Source organism: Carettochelys insculpta, chromosome 3 (assembly GCF_033958435.1).
Source record: "Carettochelys insculpta isolate YL-2023 chromosome 3, ASM3395843v1, whole genome shotgun sequence".
NCBI classification, from domain to species: domain Eukaryota; kingdom Metazoa; phylum Chordata; order Testudines; family Carettochelyidae; genus Carettochelys; species Carettochelys insculpta.
The window spans coordinates 202,187,586-202,209,209 of NC_134139.1; the positions used below are offsets into that span (position 1 = coordinate 202,187,586).

At 53.5% G+C, this 21,624-nt stretch overlaps 1 protein-coding gene across 5 annotated transcripts in view; it reads left to right on the plus strand.

The window, feature by feature from the left end:
- The window catches only part of EFR3B (EFR3 homolog B), a 127,179-nt gene that overhangs the window by 88,806 nt on the left and 16,749 nt on the right, over positions 1-21,624 (plus strand). For all 5 annotated transcript variants that reach the window (XM_074991425.1, XM_074991426.1, XM_074991428.1 and 2 more), the window contains exons 9-17: positions 4,766-4,901; positions 6,824-6,979; positions 10,796-10,907; positions 12,977-13,028; positions 13,240-13,412; positions 14,996-15,071; positions 16,452-16,613; positions 18,404-18,535; positions 19,147-19,214. In XM_074991425.1, coding sequence (XP_074847526.1) covers positions 4,766-4,901; positions 6,824-6,979; positions 10,796-10,907; positions 12,977-13,028; positions 13,240-13,412; positions 14,996-15,071; positions 16,452-16,613; positions 18,404-18,535; positions 19,147-19,214 — 1,067 coding nt within the window. The remainder of the gene's footprint in view (positions 1-4,765; positions 4,902-6,823; positions 6,980-10,795; positions 10,908-12,976; positions 13,029-13,239; positions 13,413-14,995; positions 15,072-16,451; positions 16,614-18,403; positions 18,536-19,146; positions 19,215-21,624) is intronic.

Sequence of the window (21,624 nt, forward strand, 5' to 3'; positions counted from 1 at the left end):
GACATGATAGCGGTTTTCAGGTATCTAAAAGGTTATCCTAAGGAGGAGAGAAAAAACTTGTTGTTCTTGGCCTCTGAGGATAGAACAAGAGGCGATGGGCTTAAACTGCAGCAAGGGAGGGTTAGGTTGGACATTAGAAAAAAGTTCCTAACTGTCAGGGTGGTCAAACAGTGGAATAAATTGCCAAGGGAGGTTGTGGAATCTCCATCGCTGGAGATATTTAAGAGCAGGTTAGATAGATGTCTATCAGGGATGGTTTAGACAGTACTTGGTCCTGCCATTGGGGCAGGGGGCTGGACTTGATGGCCTCTCGAGGTCCCTTCCAGTCCTAGCGTTCTATGACTCCATGGCTTCTCCGAGACCTGGCCGAGAGCTCTGTGTGACTGGAAAATCTTGTCAGCAGAATTTGGTCCCCTAAAAGCTATGACCTTTTCCTCCCCATCTCTAATATCCTGGGACTGGCACAGCTTGAGCAGCCTGCATGCTGGTCTATCCAGGCCAGTTGCTTTCATTCGGCTGTAAAGGCTTTCAGTCGTTTGCCCCAGATGACTGTCTGCAGACGAAAATCCCAGGCACCAGACTCGCAGAAGCAGCTTTCCATTCCACATGTACGTTTCTGTTGGGTGTACAGAACAGAGCCGGACGAGACCTCTTCATGGGTCAGTGAAAGGTGTTCCTCACACAGGACAGTCCCCCAGGCCTGTGTTCATACCTAGGCTGATACAGTCAGTGTGAGTGCAGCTCCCTTTTGCAGTTGTGCTCAGCCTCTCTCCTGTCCCGAAGAAGCATCTCCTTTAGACGCAGTGGCAGAGAGCAGAGCTTTTGGTGCAACCTATCCAACCCACCCGTCCATGGCTGTGCTAACAGGTGCATGATGTGGTCAGCTGAGATCTCAAAGCCAAGGTAGGGGGGTGCTGTTAGGAGTGATACATTCATCACTTGCAGGTGTAATCAGGGCTTGGGGGATTGGCCTTGTGGAGGCAGAATCCTTCCCAGGCTCACTTTCCTGCCGCTATCTCCCCGGTGTCGGTGGGATTACACGGGCTGTAGGCAGGCTCGGAACTGGGCCTCCTTGGGAAGGTTCCACAGATACCTGTCGGTAGCTCCATGCGGTGTGCATGCATTTTCAATGGCCACTGCTGTGCAGTCAGGAAAACATCAGGGCAGGAGTGACCCCCACAGTCATAGAATCATAGACCACTAGAACTGGGGAGAACCTCGAGAGGTCATCGAGTCCAGTCCCCTGCCCTCATGGCAAGACCAAGCACCAACTAGCCCCTCCCTGATAGATGTCTGTCTAACCCGCTCTTAAATATCTCCAGTGATGGAGATTCCACAACCCCGCTAGGCAATTTATTCCACTGTTTAACCACCCTGACAGTTAGGAGGTTTTCCCTAATGTCCAACCTAAACCTCCCTTGCTGCAGTTTAAGCCCATTGTTTCTTGTCCTCTCTTCAGAGGCCAAGGAGAACAATTTTTCTTCCTCCTCCTTGTAGTGCTCTTCTAGGTACTTGAGAATCACTAGCATGTTCCCTCTAAGTCTCTTTTCTAAACTAAACGAGCCCAGTTCTTTCAGTCGTCCCTCTTAGCTCATGTTCTCTCGACCGTTAATCATTCTTGTTGCACTTCTCTGGACCCTCTCCAATTTCTCCCCATAAGAACATAAGAACATAAGAATGGCCATACTGGGTCAGACCAAAGGTCCATCAAGCCCAGCATCCCATCTGCTGACGGTGGCCAATGCCAGGTGCCCCAGAGAAGGAGAACAGAAGACAATGATCAAGTGATTTATCTCCTGCCATCCATCTCCTGCCCTTGTTATGAAGGCTAGGGCACCATACTTTATCCCTGGCTAATAGCCATTTATGGACCTAACCTGCAAAAATTTATCAAGCTCTTTTTTAAACCCTAATAGAGTCCTGGCCTTCACAGCCTCCTCGGGCAAGGAGTTCCACAGATTGACTGTGCGCTGTGTGAAGAAAAGTTTCCTTTTATTAGTTTTGAACCTACTACCCATCAATTTCATTTGGTGTCCCCTAGTTCTTGTATTATGGGAAAAGGTAAATAATTTTTCTATATTCACTTTCTCCACACCATGATTTTATATACCTCTATCATATCGCCCCTCAATCGCCTTTTTTCCAAACTGAAAAGTCCCAGTCTCTCTAGCCTCTCCCCATATGGGACCCTTTCCAAGCCCCTAATCATCTTAGTCGCCCTTTTCTGAACCTTTTCTAATGCCAATATATCTTTTTTGAGGTGAGGAGACCACATCTGCACGCAGTACTCGAGATGTGGGCGTACCATAGTTTTATATAGGGGAAGTATGATATCTTTTGTCTTATTATCGATCCCTTTTTTAATAATTCCTAACATCCTATTTGCCTTACTAACTGCCGCTGCACACTGCGTGGATGTCTTCAGAGAACTATCCACTATAACTCCAAGATCCCTTTCCTGATCTGTTGTAGCTAAATTTGACCCCATCATGTAGTACGTGTAATTTGGGTTATTTTTTCCAACATGCATTACCTTACACTTACCCACATTAAATTTCATTTGCCATTTTGCTGCCCAATCACTCAGTTTGCTGAGATCTTTTTGTAGTTCTTCACAATCCCTTTTGCTTTTGACTGTCCTGAACAACTTGGTGTCATCTGCAAACTTTGCCACCTCACTGCTTACCTCATTTTCTAGATCATTGATGAACAAGTTGAACAGGATCGGTCCCAGGACTGAGCCCTGGGGAACACCACTAGTTACCCCCCTCCATTGTGAAAATTTACCATTTATTCCAACCCTTTGTTTTCTGTCTTTTAACCAATTCCCGATCCATGAAAGGACCTTTCCTCCTATCCCATGACCACCTAATTTACATAAAAGCCTTTGGTGTGGGACCGTGTCAAAGGCTTTCTGGAAATCTAGGTATATTATGTCCACTGGGTGCCCCTTGTCCGCATGTTTATTAACCCCTTCAAAGAATTCTAATAGATTAGACAGACATGACTTCCCTCTGCAGAAACCATGCTGACTTTTGCCCAACAATTCGTGCTCTTCTATGTGCCTTGCAATTTTACTCTTTACTAGTGTTTCTACTAATTTGCCTGGTACTGATGTTAAACTTATCAGTCTATAATTGCCAGGATCTCCTCTAGAGCCTTTTTTAAATATTGGTGTTATATTGGCCGTCTTCCAGTCATTTGGTACCAAAGTGGATTTAAAGGATAGGTTACAAACCACTGTTAATAACTCCGCAATTTCACATTTGAGTTCTTTCAGAACCCTTGGGTGGATGCCGTCTGGTCCTGGAGACTTGTTACTATTCAGCTTATCAATTAATTCCAAAACCTCCTCTAATGTCATCTTTCTTGAACTGCAGTGCCAGAATTGGACACAATACTCCAGTTGAGGCCTAACCAGTGCAGAGTAGAGCAGAAGAATGACTTCTCATGTCTTGCTCACAACACTCCTATTAATGCATCCCAGAATTATGTTTGCTTTTTTTGCAACAGCATCACACGGTTGACTCATATTTAGCTTGTGGTTTGCTATGACCCCCTAGCTCCCATTCCACAATACTCCTTCCTCTAGACAGTTGCTTCCCATGCTGCATGTCTGAAGCTGACTGTTCCTTCCTAAGTGGAGCACTTTGCATTTGTCCTCATTAAACTTGATCCTGTTTGCCTCAGAGCATTTCTCCAGTTCTTCCGGATCATTTAGCATTATGACCCTATCCTCCAAAGCAGCTGCAACCCCTCCCAGCTTGGGATCATCTGCAAACTTAATCAGCATACTTTCTATGCCAATAGCTAAATAGTTGATGATGATATTGAACAGAACCCATCCCAAAATAGACCCCTGTGGAACCCCACTTATTTCCTTCCAGCGTGATTGTGAACCATTAATACATGGGTGTCCAACCTTTCGGCTTGCCTGGGCCACATTGAGTGAAGAGGAATTGTCTTGGGCCGCATATAAAATATATAATATAGTTAATGTATATAAATCACATAATAATGTTAAAAGTTTACGATCTTGTGGGGCTGCATTACTAGCTGTCTAGGGCCGCATGCAGCCCGCAGGCCACGGGTTGGACACGCCTGCATTAATAACTACGTGCTGAGAATGGTTACCCAGCCAGTTATGCACCTACCTCTCCTCACGTGCCTTCCAGTTAGCTCTTCTACCTTCCTTGCTGTTACCCTTGTCACTGCTATGGGAAAGCAGGCTGGTCTCCACCCTCGCATGGGTATCGTCCACACACAACAGAGCCTATTTTGGATTAGGGCCCCTGGAAGCACTATGGTTTATTTTGAAATAGCCCCTCGTCTGAAATATTTATTTTGTGGTAGGTGCTATTCCTCATAGAGTGAGGTTTCCCAAATTCAGAATAAGCCGTCCGCTATTTCGAAATTATTTCACAATAGCGGTTTTGCCGTGGAGATACTCACAACGTTATTTCGGAGTAGCAGCTATTCTGCATTAACTTTGCTGTGTAGACACACCCCCCGGAATTGGCAGCCCCGGCTTTTGCAGGTTTGCAAAATGAGTCCCTTTGGGGCCCAGCCCTGCACACTGTGTGTGTGAAACCTCCTCGGCTCGAGCAGGAGCTGGGACTGCACCCGACTTTTAGGCCTGGGGCTGGTTTGTCAGAGCCCCAAGGGCGGCCCAAGCTATCAAGCAGGGAAACAAGCCACCATGCGGTCAAACAGCTGAGGCCGGCCTGGCTCATCGGCCATATCTCGCTCTCTGCTTTTCTTCCAGCCTCAACATTCCCATTTAGTGATCCAGCAGCTCCTGGGACATCTGGATGCCAACAGCAAGAGCGCAGCCACGGTGCGGGCCGGGATCGTGGAGGTCCTGTCGGAGGCAGCTGTCATCGCAGCCTCTGGCTCTGTGGGTAAGGAAGGGTCCAGTCCATGGAGCCTCGCCGGCGGCTGTTGGGCACCGGTGGGCAGGGACGAGACCTGGTGGGTTATTTTTTTCCAGTGGGATTGAGAGACGCAGTGTCGGGTGGGGAAGCAAAGGGACCAATTTTGGAGGGGTCTTCAGCACTTCCCCATTTTATCCTATCTCCTAGACTTGACTCAGTGCCACTCACAGGTCCCCTTCCAGAGCCACTTGACAGAAGCCACCACCTTTCCCCTTCCTTCCAGCCACCGAGCCTGCTCCTGCCTTTCTTGGCTTGAGCTCCCGCCCCGTCTGGCAAGGTTTCCTGCAGGCTGGGGCCCACAGCAATCATTGATCTGAGAGGCACTGAGTTTGGGTCACCGGAGAGCTTGCGAAGCAAGGCTGGGAGGGGAAACTGAGGCACTGACCAGTGCTGCGAGTTGCTCCAGATGGCACACAGCAGGCGGAGGGCATTGCTGGGAATGCAGCCGAGGTCTTCTGAGTCTCAGTACGCCATGAAGACTGGGGCAGCTCAGTGCAATCCAGCCGGAAACGGCAGCTCAGTGGGAAAACCTCCACGAAACGCAGAAGGAAATGAGACCGAGATGGACTCTGGCTTGCCTGAGTGTTGGTGCCCGCAGGGCTGTGTCATCAGGGTATGGTTCAGCCTGACTCCCCACTTCCCTTGGCGTTTCCGCCAGCTGGCCCCGTGGGCTCCAGGTCCTCAAACCAGAAGTTGTCAGGTCTTGTGAAGAATGGCTTGGTTTAGGTTCATTCCAGCTCCCAGATGGAAAGAGGGTGGAACGACCTGAAAGCATCAGGTGGCTGTAGGGAGAGGCCATACGATGGCTCCTGCTCCTACCTTGGGCAGCGGCTGCACTCAAGTGGCCCAGGTGGGATGAAGAAGGCCCCTAATGTCGCCTGAGCCCAGCTGGCTTCCTGGGCTGGTGGCTTGGCTGCTTTACGGGCTGAGCCGACGGGGATGATGGGCTGTGAAGCAGAGGTGCTGGCATCTGGACAGCACAGCCGTCTGTGGCTCCCCTCGGGCTCGGCTCCCCTGCACTGGGGAGTAGAATCGCAGACTCCAGCTGGGGAGGGGCTGTTCCTGGTGCTTAGTGCTGGGGGAAACAGACACAGGAGTCCTGGCTACCTGTAACAGCGTCCACCCTCCCGTGAGCGACCCTCTGCACCCAAGGGCATCATGTGAGGTCTTTGGTTGTCTTCCGAGCTCTGAGGATGGGTTCTGACTAGCCCTTGTCCAGGGGGCCTGTGAGTTCCTATACTACTGTGGCCAGTCTCCAGCCACTGGGCCTGCACCTTGCCCACATCTGAGTTCAGCTCACACTCAGAACTGTCCGAAGTGCTGCTGGGCTCCCAGGCAGTGTATAGATCTGCCTGTGTTGAGCTCCTGGGAGGGACTGACTGGTCCTAGCCTCGCTGCTTCTTTTATATCAGTTTGCTGGGTCCTGACTGGCTACCACACAGACAGACACTCTGTCCGGCTGGGAGGACCTCTCTTCTGCTCCTCTTGCTGGAATAGGGCGTGCCAGGCCTCTGGCCTCCTGTAGAGGCCATCAGGGCTTAGCCCACCCCATCACACTACCCCGTACGGTCCCGGCCTCCTCATCCGTGCACACAGACGAATTTGCCCTGTTCATTTTAGGTCATCCAGTTTAGGTCATCAATGGCCTACCCTGTCTGCCTTACAGTGAGGCAGCCTGGCCAAGTAGCAGGGCTGGCCGCATGGAAGCCATGTGATTTAACAGTTAGGCTGCTGCCCTGGGAGAAATTCCCAGCTCTGCCCTTGGCCTGGGACCTTAGGCACTACTTTTCTGTCTGTCAAATGGGACTAGCAATCCTGGCCTTGCAGCGCTGCAGCCGCTGGCTTCATTATTTACCAGTGACTCTGCCTGGCCTCTCTGCCGCCCGCAGGGCCCACCGTGCTGGAAGTGTTTAACACCCTGCTAAGGCAGCTCCGGCTGAGCATCGACTACGAGCTGACGGGCAGCTACGACGGGGCTGTGCTCAGCACCAAGATCAAGGAGCACGAAGAGCGGATGTTCCAAGAGGCCGTCATCAAGACGACAGGTGGGCAGGCTGGGTGCTGCGGGAGGCTTTCATGGGCCGGGTGGGGACCGCTCTGCTGACCAGGGTGTATTCAGATAAGGACGCAGACGTCTGCCGCTGCCATCAGTTGGGTTGGACAAGGGCGATTTGAGGGTGGCCAGATCCAGAGCCATCAAACGGGAAACCACGCAAATCCCCATCCCACAAAGTGCGCTGGCCAGAGTGGCAGCGTGTCAGGATCTAATGGACTGAGGTGTCTCCCTCTACCCAGTAAGATTGTTTCTAACTCTGGAACACCGGGAAAAATTAACTCCAGCCTCATTTTGTGAGTCTGCGCTGAAGCCGACAGATTCCCATTGGCTTCACTGACTCAGGATCAGGCCCTATAGACAATAGGGCAGTGTCCCAGAGGCATGGGGAAATGGTTTGAGGGAAGCGGTACCTGAGCTGTACAACTGAACGATCACCAAGAGCAGCCCTGGCAGATTCTAGATCCCAGTGGAGTTCTGTTTAAAATGACTTTGTTTTCCAGATCCGCTCTGTGGAAAACACAACCCCTCATGTCTCTCGGCACTGCTGCCCACTTTTGAGCCTGCCCGTTATTTCACTTCTATCTCCTTTGTAATTTCCTTGAGGCGGGAATTGGCTTCCCATAGGAAGCTGAGACTTTGGCAGAAATTTAGATCCAGTTTAGATCATCAATGGCCACGATCTGTCATCTGGGTTTGTGGTTGCAGAAGCAGCAGGACAGCCTGGTAGAGGGGTGCACAGTCAGGAGTGGGTGGAGAGTAGGACTGAGATGCAGAACAAACAAGCTAATGAAAAGTTATTGTCGTTAGCTTGGTACCTATGAATTAAGGCAGTGGTTCCCAACCTTTTCACTAGTGTGGACCCCTAATTCCACCCCCCAAACTATTCGTGGACCCCCATCAAAGCCAATTCTAGCCACTGTGTACGCTTCATTCAATGAAAAAGGAAACCACAACCTAGATCTGGACTCGATGACCTCATGAGGTCTCTTCCAGCCCTAGGATTCTGTGATTTTTGGACAACAGTTAATAACATTATGAGAAGATATTTAATTTAAAAATAATAATAAATTGTAACTTTGCAATTTATTTAAAATTTATATTCTAGGATCATTTTTATTTACATTTTATTTTTTTTAAGTATTCTCTGCTATACCCTGGCAGACCCCAGGTTGGGAAGGACTGAATTAAGGACTGAATTTTGCAGATGACACAAGACTAGGGGGAGAGGTAGATGTGTTGGAGGGTAGAGAGAGAATCCAGAGTGACCTGGATAAATTGGAGGACTGGGCCAAAAGAAATCTGGTGCGGTTCAACAAGGAGAAGTGTAGAGTCCTGCATCTGGGGCGGAAGAATCCCAAACATTGTTACAGGCTAGGGACCCACTGGCTTAGCAGCACTACAATGGAAAGGGACCCAGGGGTTATGGTGGATGAAAGGCTGGTTATGAGTAAACAGTGTGCCCTTGTAGCCAAGAAGGCTAACAGCATAGTAGGATGCATTAGGAGGAAAATTTCGAGCAGATCTAGAGAAGTGGTTATTCCCCTCTATTCGACACTGGTGAGGCCGCATCTGGAATATTGTGTCCAGTTTTGGGCCCCCCAGTATAAAAAGGATGTGGATTTGCTGGAGCAGGTTCAGCGAAGGGCAACAAAAATGATTAAGGGTCTGGAGCACAAGACCGATGAGGATAGGCTGAGGGATTTGGGCTTGTTTAGTTTACAGAAGGGAAGACTTAGAGGTGATTTAATAGCAGCCTTCAACTTCCTGAAAGGGAGCTCTAAAGAGGAGGATGAGAAACTGTTCTCAGTGGTGTCAGATGGCAGAACAAGGAGTAATGGTCAGAAGTTGAAGAGGGAGAGGTGTAGGTTAGATACTAGGAAAAACTACTTCACCAGGCAGGTGGTGAAGCATTGGAATGCGTTGCCTGGAGAGGTGGTGGATTCTCCATCCCTTGAGGTTTTTAGGTCCTGGCTGGACAATGTCCTGGCTGGGATGACTTAGTGGGGGTTGATCCTGCTTGAAACAGGGGGCTGGACTAGATGACTTCGTGAGGTCCCTTCCCGCCCTGTGATTCTGTAATAGCAACAAGAAGTCCTGTGGCACCTGATAGACAAACAGATATTTTGGAGAATAAGTTTTCATGGGCAAAGACATCTGAAGCGGGTCTTTGCCCACGAAAACTTATGCTCCAAAATACCTGTTAGTCTATCAGGTGTCACAGGACTTCTGTATCTTCAGAAACAACAAAACTAACTCAGCTCGCCCTCTGAAACTTGGCCCCATGCTAAGGAATCAGAGAGGTAGCCATGTTAGTCTGTAGCTTCGAGAACAACAAGAAGTCTTGTGGCACCTTATCTGTTAATCTATAAGGTGCCACAAGAATTCTTGCATGGTGTCAAGTGTCAGAGGGGTAGCCATGTTAGTCTGGATCTGTAACAGCAGCGAAGGGTCCTGTGGCACCTTATAGACTAACAGAAAAGTTTTGAGCATGAGCTTTCGTGAGCACAGACTCACTTCATCAGATGCCCTGATCATCTGGTGAAGTGAGTCTGTGCTCACGAAAGCTCATGCTCACAACTTTTCTGTTAGTCTATAAGGTGCCACAGGACCCTTCGTTGCTGTTACAAGAATTGTTGTTCTCCCCGTTAAGGAATAGCGTTCACTTGGCTTGCAGTAACAGTGAAATACCAGCAGAGGGCGGCCTCCACCCAAGAATTCCCAGCTAGTCTCCTGTCCCAGGCTGAGCCCCCCAGAGATTTCCCCTTGCCCGGGTGTGGCTTGGGAGCCATGCAAAGGAGTTCACAAGGGAACAGCCCGGCCTTGTGCTGAGGTGGGGGTGGGGTGGCGAACAAGAAGAGACAATGGGCTCGAGCCAACTACGAGCTACCTGCCTCCCCACACTGCCGGGCTTCTGCCGCAGCCCTGCAGACGTAGAGCAGCGCTGCCCCCAGGGACCCGGCGAAGTGGATAAGGGCAGGATGCTTCTGGCCGTGTCTGCCCATCACAGGGCCCCTGCTCCGAGCAGGGACGCAGAGGCTCATGTGTCTGCCTTAAGAGTGCTTGTGCTGGGTGGATCCAGGCCCTGTTTGCCTTTCCCATCCCTGGAGGTGGGGGGTGACCATGAGGCAGGCGGAAAAGCCGGAGGTAGGAACAGGCTACTGCATCAGCCCCTCAGGCCTTGTTCTCTCCGCTGTGCATGGCACCGCGGCCAGCCTGCCTGCTGCTCGGCCCTCGCAGGCTGGTAGCTAAGCTGTCCTGCCCTGCCCTGCCCTGCCGGAGCAGGTTCTCCACTCTGAGTGCACGCACTGGGGCGGCCCTGGTTGGACAGGCCCTGATGCTCTCTGTGCTGGGAGGTACTTCCCCGACCAGTGACCCTGTGTGCCACTGGGTCTGTGGCTGAGCAGAGCAGGATGGGCTGCAGCGTGCTACCCTGAAGGTCACTTGCATGGCCTGGGGCGCTGAGTAAAATGGGCCTTTCCCCCTGACTTTGAGACAAAGGGTCCCACTTGATGCCTGGCAAGACCGCTGTGAAATAGACCCCTCCCATGAATGCTGGGGGACCACCCTGCTCCGCCCACCGCGGGAATGGGAGGAGGGAGCTCTGCTGGTGCTGGCCCTGTGGCTCCACCGGGGGGCGCTCAGCCAGGCCTCCTGTGGGGAAGGTAAAGGGACAGGCTGGGCTCAGGTCTTTCCCCTCCAGGGCACCTGCTGACTGCCAAGGGCAGAGACGGGAACTGGGCCCCTGTTTCTCCTGCTGCTTGGCCTCGACCGTCAGGCCTGGCCTCAGTGCTGTCTGTCTTCTCAGGTTCCTTCGCCAGCACCCTCCCCACCTACCAGAGGTCGGAGGTCATGCTCTTTATCATGAGCAAGGTCCCGCTGCCTTCTCTGCACCACGCCATCGAGGCCGGGAAAGCTGGGTGAGGACTGATCTCCTTCTCTTCTCTCCCCGCCCCTCCTGCAGAAGGGGTGCCTGGCTCAGGTGACAAGAATCAGGTGTGGGTTCACTCCAGCAGGGACCCCAGAAAGCATCCTCTGCCGCCTCTGGGATGTGCGATGCACCAGAGTTTAGTTCAGAGCCCCTTTTCAAGAAGAGCTCTTGGGGTTTCTCCTCCAATTGCTTGGGCGGTACGAGATGCTGTTCACCGCTAGATCCCAGGTTGAAGTCCAGCCCCTGGAGGCTTAGGGAGCACCAGTCTTTATAAAATCAGCTTCAGAGCTCAGCTCTTCTTGGACAGGTGCCTGAATCCAAGATTCATCACTGCAGCTGGTCCCTTTACAAGCAGAGACTCCGGAGGGCATGAGTGGGTCATGGAGGCTGGCCTCCCGTCACCCCGGGCCTCACGGGCAGCGCTTGGTTCACCCATAGGGCCAGGACGACGGTGCTGAATTCACTCCCAAAGCCGCCCTGTGGTGTGAGTCTGGTGTGTCACAGGCTTCCCTCTTCCTTCCTGCGCTTGGCTGTCTTTTCAAATTTAGCTGCTGTGCGGGAGATCAGAGCAGCCAGATCTGGTCAAACCAAAGCTCCGTCTAGCCCAGTGTCATGCCTTCTGGCAGCAGCCAATGCCAGGTGCCCCAGAGGGAATTAGCGAGGGATTCCTCCTCTGTTATCCCAGCATCTGGCAGTCACAGGCCAGGGACATCAGCGCATGAGGTTGCAGCCCCGCCTGCTTTGTTAATAGTCATTGGTGGACCTATCATCCATGAATTTCTCCCTCTCTCTTTTGGACTGTTGTAGTTTCAGCCTTCAGAATCCCCTGGCAAGGAGTTCCCCGAGGTTGACTGTGCATTGTGTGACTGTGCATTCCTTTTCTGTGTTGTAAATCTGCTGCTTATTACACACTTTAACCCTGCACTTCCATCCTTCCAGGCAGATTTGGCCTCAGGAGAGCAGTAGTTTCATCAGAATCATAGGAGGAGTTTCACCTCGGTTTGGTGACCTGCTCTGCTGGAGGCTGGCAGCATGCAGAGGGTTAGGGCTTCAGCAGGAGGCTGAGCTGGGACTCTGGGAGGGTTATTTCCTCACTCTGCCACTGATTTACTGAACGACCTTCACCAAATCACTTATGTCCTGATGTTCGGGGTGGGGATCTCCTGCTGGAGACAGTTTCCCCATCTCGATCGCAAGGCAAGGGCAGCGCGGTCACTTGCTGCAGCCCGGAAGTCAGATGCCGCTCTGCAGGCAGTATGAAGTGACTGACTCCAAAGGGGCACGTCCGTGCACATACACAGCCTAGTGAAGACTCTGTCCCCGATCTATGGGCCTGGCTCCGGGAGAAATAAAGGGGCTGAATTTGGCCCTCAAAGCCTAATGCCAGAAATGAGCGTTTCCGGTTCTGGAGAAGTCTGTTCTGCCCCTTGGGGTGTGGACTTTTCACACCTCTGCGAGCTGTAGCTCTGTTCCCAGCACAGACCAGCCCCACCTAGGGACTTCACGAGTCACCTCAAAAAACCCACCAGTGAAAGCTTCGGTTGGTGCCTCATTACAGAGCAGAGGGCAATGGCTGCCCGACGCACTAGTGAAAAGCACGTGTGTCTGCGCTGCTTTCAGTGGTGTTGCACCGATCCCGGACTAAGGGGGTGTGGGAATGAGGCCCACGATCCGGAGGGTTGGCTGAGCAGTGAGGGCAGAGGTGATGGCAGTACGAAGAACAGGCAGGTGTGAGCACTAAGGAGGAAGAGGGATCATTTGGTGTGTCCTGCAGGGGTGTGATGAGGAGCCCTGGCATGATGTCAAGGGCCATGCTGGCTCTTGAGAAGCGAGACCTTTTGGACTGTGGAATAGTGCCCCAGTGTTAGTGACTGTGGTGGCACCACCATTTGCTTGTGCTATTCAAACCAGCCCAGCCAAAGCACTGGGAAATAACCCCTAGTGAGTCCTCTTGCCCTGCCCTAGGCTGGGGACTAGACAGTGCCATCCCTGGTTGCGTTGAGTATGCGTAAGTCTCCTTTCTAAGCTGAGTTCAGCATTGGTTTTTGTCCCGTGCAGAGAGAATCGGAACCGCCTGACTCAGATAATGCTGCTGAAGTCCCTCCTGCAGGTACGAATGGGGTCATCTGAGCAGAGGGCGTGGTTTGGCCATGACTGCCCACGCAGGGTCCGCCCTGGCCTTCCCCTCAGCCAGCTGGTAGGTGGCTGGTGTGCAGACACTCGCCAGGCCTTAGGAAGGTTTGCATGGGCAGGTTTGCTTTTCTATTCCTGGGAGGTTTTCCATCTGGCTAATATCCACCTCTACCTTGGGCCACTGGCAGGTCTCCACCGGCTTCCAGTGCAGCAACATGCTCACGGCCCTGCCCAGCTCTTTCCTGGACAGGCTGCTCTCCACAGCGCTGATGGAAGATGCCGACCTGCGTCTCTTTGTCCTCGAGATTCTCATCAGCTTCATTGACCGTCATGGAAACCGGCACAAGTTTTCAACTATCAGGTGCGTTGGTGCATGTCACCCAGCAGGGTTGGGCCTAGAGCGACTGGCTTCTGCTCCTGCTGCTGATTTCCTCTCGGAGGCTGGGCATTAATTGTCCTGTGCCTCAGTTACCCTTTCTGTAAAATGGGGGTTGATACTTGCTGCCCTCACAGGGGCTGTTGTGAGGATTATTAATTAACGCCTCCAAAGAGGAACCTTATCTAATACTCCTATGACCCCCTGTGTTCCTGTCAGAGCCTAGCGGCCCTACCAAGTGCTGCCTTTATTTGGAGCCTTACCAAGCACAGACAGGACACACCATCCGGGAGTTTCTAGCTGCGACGTTGTTATGTACAAGAGAAGGTAACTGCAGACAGACGCTCGGGGGCAGGAAATGGACAGGGCTATTGCAGAGGACTAATGTCAGGCGATAGCTTAGGGTTTGTCATCACTGTGTGGAAGATGGGCCCAGTCAGAGTCCATCTTCCAGGGCTTGATTTCACATGCCTAGTGGGGACACATGAAATCGGACTGTCTGGCATGGGCAGTCAGCCCCCGTATGCCTCCGTATCGCAAGGAGCAGGGGAGGTCGGGAGAGTTTCTCCTGTCTGCCCCCCTCAGGCCAGGTAAGTCAATTCTAGATAAGTCGATTCCAGCTATACAATTGCCATAGCTAGAATTTCCTCTCTGCAATCGACTTTAATGCCTAGTGTAAGTGGAGAGGGATAGCCCAGTGGTTAGTGCATTGGCCCTGTAAACCCAGGGTTGTGAGTTCAACCCTTGAGGGGGCCTTTCAAGGTTCTAGGGCGGGTTAGATTTAAATATATATACTGAATGGGTAGGTCCTGCTGTGAGGGCAGAGGACTGGACTTGATGACCTCTCAAGGTCCGTTCCAGTTCTGTGCGATAAGGTATATAGACCTGCCTTCGTCTTCTACATCTCATTCTAGTTTAGGCCATGTCCACACTACTTGAGAGTCAGCCTACCGTCTGCAATTCCAGCTGAGAATAGTGTAGGTAGAGTCAACGTACCTTAGGTCAAATTACTGCAGGAGGACAATGGGAGAAACTCTCCTATCGATTTCTCCTTACTCCTCACGAGCCAGTGGAGTACCAGCAGTTGATTTAGTGGGTCCTTACTAGATCCATTCAATCAAACCCAGAGAGATCAATCTCCAGAGCACCAATATCCTGGAAAGTGAAAACAAGCCCTAAGTTTGCTTTAAAAATGTGCCACAGGCCTACCGCATCAGCTCTTGTCAGACTGGTTTACTCCCTGTAGGGAATTTCTGATCTACCAAGAAGACTATGGAAGAAGGACAATTCTTGTCCTCCTCCAATAGTCCACTGCAGAGGTGGCAAAGGTAACCCGAAAGTTACTTAAGTAAAAGTGCAGCTGCTTTCACTTCTGGATACTTGAGTACCATCTAGATGTGATGCCCACACATGCATGTCGTTTTCCAGAGGGACAATAATGACTTAAGTACAAACTCACCCTCCAAGCAAATGCACTTTTACTCAAGTAACTTTCTGGGGTACTTTTCCCACCTCTGGTCCACTGTCTCTATCAAAGCTTTCCTTTCCCCTTGTCTCTTTAATGGCAGCACCATCAATGACATCTCCGTCCTGAAGCTGAAAGTGGACAAGTGCTCACGTCAAGATACCGTCTTCATGAAGAAGGTGGGCCCTGGGGTTGAGCAGAGCAGCCAGCTGACTCCAGTGCTGGGTCACTCTTCCCCAAAGCGCAGGGGACACAGGTCAGGGATGGGGCCCAGTTCTCCAAGTGATGTTGCAGAGGAAAGTTCTCAGCCCTTCTGGGTCTGTGGGCCCCAAAACAATTGTGTGAGAGACACCGACCAGCTTCTAAGAGTGGAGCTCCGCTCAGTGCCTGCCGCAGGTTCCTGCCACCCACTGTTCTCTTACAAGCTGACCCCCGGCCCAGAGTCACATGTGCTGGTTCACAGAACGCTGTAGGAGCTGCTAATGCGTGCGCTGCTGAGCAGTGTCTTCTCAGAGGCAGCGTTCACACTGGATAATTCCACAGTTCCGAGTAAGCCTCAGTGCTCGTTTACACAGTGCCTGGCCCTGTGTGTTCCCCATTGCTAGACAGTCTGTGAACCAATTACCACCTGCCCATGGGAGCACTGCAGCTACCACAGAATCCCCAGAGTCCAAAAGCTCTCGTTAGCACGTCGCGCATGTGCCTCCTGTTCACCGACGCCCTGGTTGCCTTGTTTCTCTAACTGGGATTTTAGACACAAGGTTTCTTTTGCAACTACAGAAGTTAGTTAAAAGTTCGTCAGGGAAGTTCAGGACTGAAGAAAGTCTCTGGGTTCTCCAGACATGAGCCACTCATGGTGAGGCTGTGAATCATGATCCTGGGCCTGAGAGAGCTTTTGGCTGTAGGAGAACCAGCGTCCCAATCCCCACTGATCTGCCCAGGCATGGGGGACAGGCAGAAGGGACTTCCCAAAGTTTTGTAACATCCATCTCTAGTTTAACGTCACTCTGTGCAGGGGGCTCCCTAGTGGAGCCGAGATTTGGTGGAGAGATTCAGTGGGAGGAATCTGGGTTTGTAGACGCAGCCTGACGGGACATATCAAAACACAACCTGCAAGGAGCCTACTTTGAAACGCTTGGTAAGCCAGAGGAAAGCCAAACAGCGAAGCGCTTGCAGCCTAGGGACCTGGCTTGCATCCCATCAGGGGTCTCGTGTGCTCCCTGTGCTTTCAGGACAGGGAGTCTGGCCCTGCCGCGTGCTGAGCTGACAGGTCTCGGTGCTTGGCATCCTGCAGTATCTGCCTCCAGTGTCAGACCTGCACCCTATGTATTGCCAGCGGGCCAGATCCCACCACTGGGAGCAGCAGATCTAACCATGGGCAGAATGCTGCCAGGCAGTGGCTTTCCGAGAGCCCAGTCCCCGTAGGACTGATGTCACTAGGCCATAGCAAAGGCTGGCTGGGAGCACCTGCCTGTGCGACTTGGCCGTGCGTGGCTGGCTCCCGTTAGGCCCCTCTGAGGAGATCCCAGTGCGATGCTAGGTTCTCTTCTCTCCGGCAGCACTCCCAGCAGCTGTACCGGCACATCTACCTGACCAGCAAGCAGGAGAGCAACGTGCAGCCTCACTACGAGGCACTCTACAGCATGCTGGCACTCGTCAGCATCGAGCTGGCCAACGAGGAGGTGGTGGTGGACCTCATCCGCCTGGTGCTGGCCGTGCAGGTAGGGCTGAGCGAACGGGGCAGGCGTCTGGGGGTCCACGCTGCCGAGGGCATCTTTTCCATCGGTGCACAGGGGTGTGAGTTCCACCGCAGCAAATGGGTGAACAGGAACGTACCAGCGCCCGGCGCCTGGGCTCCCTTCGCGTGCTTGGCTTCATGGAGTTCTACCCTGCTGCCGCGGAGATCGGGATGCAGTCCCACATCTGTACTGAATCACAGAATCGTAGGGTTGGAAGTGTCCTCAGGAGGTCCTCAAGTCCCAACCCCCTGCTCAAAGCTGACCTGCCCTACGTGGAGGCTGAATCAGGGAGGTTCCCACAGCATTCCCCCAGATCTGTGCCCATGCAAATGAGAGCTGGGCGTGGCACAGTGTGTCGAGCTCGGTTCACGTTCCCCGGGGCGGCAGCAGAGACGTGACGTGGGAACCGGAGGCAGAGCAGCGTCTTCGTTCTGCTCCTGGCTTTATAAGTCCCACCAGCCTAGGCCTGGATGCTGCCAAGCTTCCAGATCCCAGGGAGTATTTGAGGACCGTTTCTCTGCCAGCCTGTTCGTGTCAGACTTGTGCCATCATTAATGTCCTTTATTTCTTTGCGCCAGGTACCTCCGGGTGCCTGAAGAATGTGGAACACACAGCAATGTCAAAAAGAACCAGTAAATGCAACCTAGCCAGTAAGCTCTGAGTGCAGAGCAATCCCCTAATGTGACAGCAGCCCTGCCCTGTGGCTCACCTGTCACCCACAGAAATGGCAGGGAGAGAACCCACCTGGCAATGGGTGCAAATGTGGTCTCGGTGGGGCCTGGATTCGGTGACCTCTTATGGCCCCTTCCAGCGCTAGTGTTGAATGATTCTATGGTGCCGTGAGTTCTGCAAATGCCTGTGAACGTAGCTACTATCATCCTGGGACAGATGGGCACCAGTGGAACCTCTGCCTAAGAGCAGGCGCAGAAGCTGCAGAAAGGAAACTGTGTGTCGGGGACAGACAGATCTGAGCCTAACTCTGTGGTGCATGTGGACCTCCTGGTATTTGCCCCCCCACCAAGGTGGAGGTTATCTGGGCTCCCCCCCCCCCCCCAGCCCCACTCCAGTCAGCTGATTTGGACCATGCCCTGGGATGTCCCTTTTGTAGGCTGCTGGCCTGTCTGCCCAGCCAAGAAAGGAACCAGGGCCACATTGAGTGTTTTGGGCGCTGCGCTTAATTTATTCCGTGTAACACAAATTCAGCATGTCCAGTTACAGATGCCGTAACCTAACGTTCCCCCACTGCCCACGGGGTCTCCCTCCTGCCTTCTGTTTCCACCCTGCGGGCCGCACAATCCCCACCTTGCTCCAGGTGCCCTCCATCTCCCCTGGATGGCGTGGGGACGTGCCTGATGGCCTGGCTGGGAGGCAGCTGATCCATCCCAGCAATAGGCACCTCCCCGGGGGTGCTCCAGGGTTGCTCCCGAGTGTTCAGCACCCACCCTCTACAGCCGATCGGTGCAGCTGCCCATCAGCTGTTTGGCGGGAAGGGGAGGGGCTCAGTGGAGAAGGCAGAGAGCAGCGAGCAGCAGAGGGGAGGGGGCAGGGCCTTGGGGTGGACGCTCCTGGGGAGCCATGAAAGTCAGCACCAGTGGTCACAGGTGAGGCTGGAGGTAGCTCCCCCATAAGCCCCAGCCGCTCTGTGGCGCCGTCCCAGACCCTGCCTGTTAGTTTGCTGTCTTCCATCAGTCTGCCTTCGCTTTGCTGCCAAACTCCCCCGCTCCCTAGCCTGGCCCCACCCACCCGTCTCTCCCTCTCCGTGGCCTTTGCAGGAGATTGCCCAGATCAATGAGGATAACCTGCCCGTGTACAACCGCTGCGCCCTCTATGCCCTCGGGGCCGCCTACTTGAACCTCATCAGCCAGCTCACCACGGTGCCCGCCTTCTGCCAGCACATCCACGAGGTCAGTGCAGCTCCTGGGGGGCGGCCCCAGCTGCCGGCTCTTAACCGGGCATTGTGGCGGTGCAGGAGGTCTGGGTCTTGGTGGGAGACGTGGCCCTGGAGGGACATTAGCCCAATCCATGGCTCATGTGACTCCCCAAGGTCTGTAACTTTGCACCAAAGACTGACCTGGCCCCAGGTCACCAGTTCAAATCCAGCCTGGGTGGGAAGCCACCAAAAATCATGCCTCTTGACCGGACCATGTGCAACGAGTTTGGAGGGTCTCGGTCAACTCTAACAAGGCTGGTGTGTCTCTCCGGTGATCTGCCTCTGCAGGTGGCACTTCCCAGCCCCCTGGCTGACTGTCTCAGCTGAAGACTGAAGGAGAGAGGGTTGCTCCAGGGCAGGGGGAAGGCAGGCCCTTGGGGAGGGGGACGGGCAATCCTTGTGCTGATTCTGCCATACGCTGTGTGTGTGGAGGGCGCTTATTTCCAGGGCTGTCAGTCAGGCCCCATTCGCAGCACTAAACCGGCCTCTATGAACGGCCGCAGCTGTCACGTTCGGGTCCCGTGGCTGTCTGATAAGTTTGTTAACTTGCCGCTGATGGGGTCTCTCGTCTCCCCTCCCTGCCAGGTCCTAGAGACGAGGCAGAAGGAGGCGCCGTACCTCCTCCCAGAAGACGTGTTTGTGGAGACACCCCGGTGAGCACCGTGGCTGTAGGAGGCCCAGGTCTCCCTGGCAGTGAGCTAAGAGCAGCTGCTGAAATCCAGGTGTATCGGTCACCTGCATCCGGGCTGCAGCAAACTGGCCCTTCAGAATTACATGGAGGTTTTTAAGTCCTGGCTTGACACAGTCCTGTCTGGGATGACTTAGTTGGGGTTGGTCCTGCTTTGGCAGGGGGCTGGACTCAGTGACCTCCTGAGGTCCCTTCCAGCCCAAGGATTCTAGGCGTCTGTGGCATGGGCACAACTTGCCAGACTTGAAGGGGGAATCCTGGGGATGAAGCTGCCAGGAAAAGCTCCAGGCATATCCATTCTTCTTCGAGTGTCCCCGTGGGTGCTCCACAATAGGTGTCGGGCTTGCCCGGCGCCGCAGATCGGATCTTCCAAGCAGTTTCTGCCGGACCGCGCATGCGCCGGCGCACACCGCTCCCTTGCGCACTCCTGGCCATGTGCGTGATCCGGTCCCCGCCAGTTCCTCTTAACCGCCGTCGGCTGCAGACGGAATCCGAACTAGGCTAAGGCCAAGTAGCGTATTCAATGACTTTAACTGTTTTTCTTTAAAGTTTTTCAAGTACTTAGGCTACTGCAGGTTAGCCGGTTGTTATTTTTGCAAAAAAAAAAAAAAAAAAGCAACAAACAAACTACAAGCGGGACAGCTTCAATCCAGTCCCAGTAACAAGCGCCGGAGGCCAGGAGCATAGGGCCATCAGCCCTCCTGCTGCGGCAGGCCATCGGAAGGGGAAAACAGCACAGAGAAGGTGCTAAGTACCCGTTTAACAACTGAAAGACTCACCAACAATGTCCTCTTCAGGATTTAAAAAATGTGAGTCCTGCCGAGAGGCAATGCCAGCGTCCGATGGGCACAGTCTATGCATAAGGTGCCTTGGGGAGTCCCATGTTGCACAGAAATGCTCCTTCTGTGCTAAATTAACAGCCAGAGCAAGGAGAGACAGGGAGATGCGGCTTAAAATGCTGTTTTTTGATAAGGCCCTCCAGCCAGACGTGCCGGAGCGGCCGCAGCAGGAGGGACCCTCCGGGGCCCATAAAAGGAAAGCTGCCTCCCTCACCCCATCAGCGCAAAAACGGAGGAAAGCCTCCCCAGCCCGATCCCTGCCGGCAGCAACAGCGAGCGGGACGGGAGGAGCGAGCAGCCCCCAGCCGCAGCAACAGCTGATCGGCGGCGGCACGGAGAGCCACGTGGAAGCGGCTCAGCCTCCGATAATCAGCCAGCCGCCCCGCACCGCAGGCAGGGCGGCGGCTAAACAAGCGCCGGTACCGGCGGCACCGCAGGCAGCGGCACCGACCCCCGGGGAACCGGCGGTGCAGAGCGCGCAGGCACGCAGCATGCAGGCACCGAAGGACACCGCACGAGCGGCACCGCCTTCGAGTGTGCCTAGCACGGTGCGGACAGGGCCGGGATCCCCTGTGCGTCAGGGGGCGGAGTTACCTCCTCCAGGGAGGGGGAAGGCTGCACACAAGAGGAGGCATTGCAGCCCCTCTCCGGACAGGGCTGTGGAGTTGCTTTCTCACAGCCCTCCACTTATGTTGCAGACTCCAACCAGAAGGCAGGGGTCCCCCCTAGCCTACCCGGAGCCCCCTTCTCCATTTTTGCAACCAGCCTCACCCTGGCTGGGACCACCTTCACCCTTCCTGGGGTTTGAACCGCTGGACTATTATGCAAAATCGCTCTCTCCAGCCGGGGACAGAGACTCAAGCATCTCAGGGGGGACTGGTTATGGAACCCCGAGATTTTCCCTCGCAAACCTCTAGCGAGAGGGTGTACCATCACCAGCAGGAACCGGAAGGGTCCAGAGAGACGTACCCCAGCGGTTCCTCGCTCTCCTCCCCGGACGAGGCTACGGCCCCGGGGGACGTCCATCCTCCGGACGATCTCAAACAGTTTCAAGAGCTGTTTAAGAGGGTGGCCTTCACGCAAGGCATCCAGACAGCAGAGGTGCAAGAGAAACACCATAAGCTCCTCAAAAATTTGAGACCTCCGGCCTCCTCCAGAGTAGCAATACCGCTTGATGAAGCGATCTTAGAGTCCGCCACTACGATATGGCAGACCCCTGCGACTATTCCGCCTGTCCAAAAGAGAGCGGATAAGAAATACTTCGTGCCAGCGAAGGGCATGGAGTTCCTGTTCAGCCACCCACAGCCAAACTCCTTGGTGGTGGAGTCGTCGCAACAAAGATCAAAGACATCTCAATTCAGGACAGGGGGAACAGACAAAGATGCTAAGAAGCTAGAGCTGTTCGGCAGAAAGGTCTACTCCTCCTCCACTTTAACGTTGCGAATGGCAAATTATGCAGCGCACTTAGCAAACCATAATTTCGACAACTATTCCAGGTTAACCTCCCTCATGGACTCGCTTCCAGAGGACAAAAAG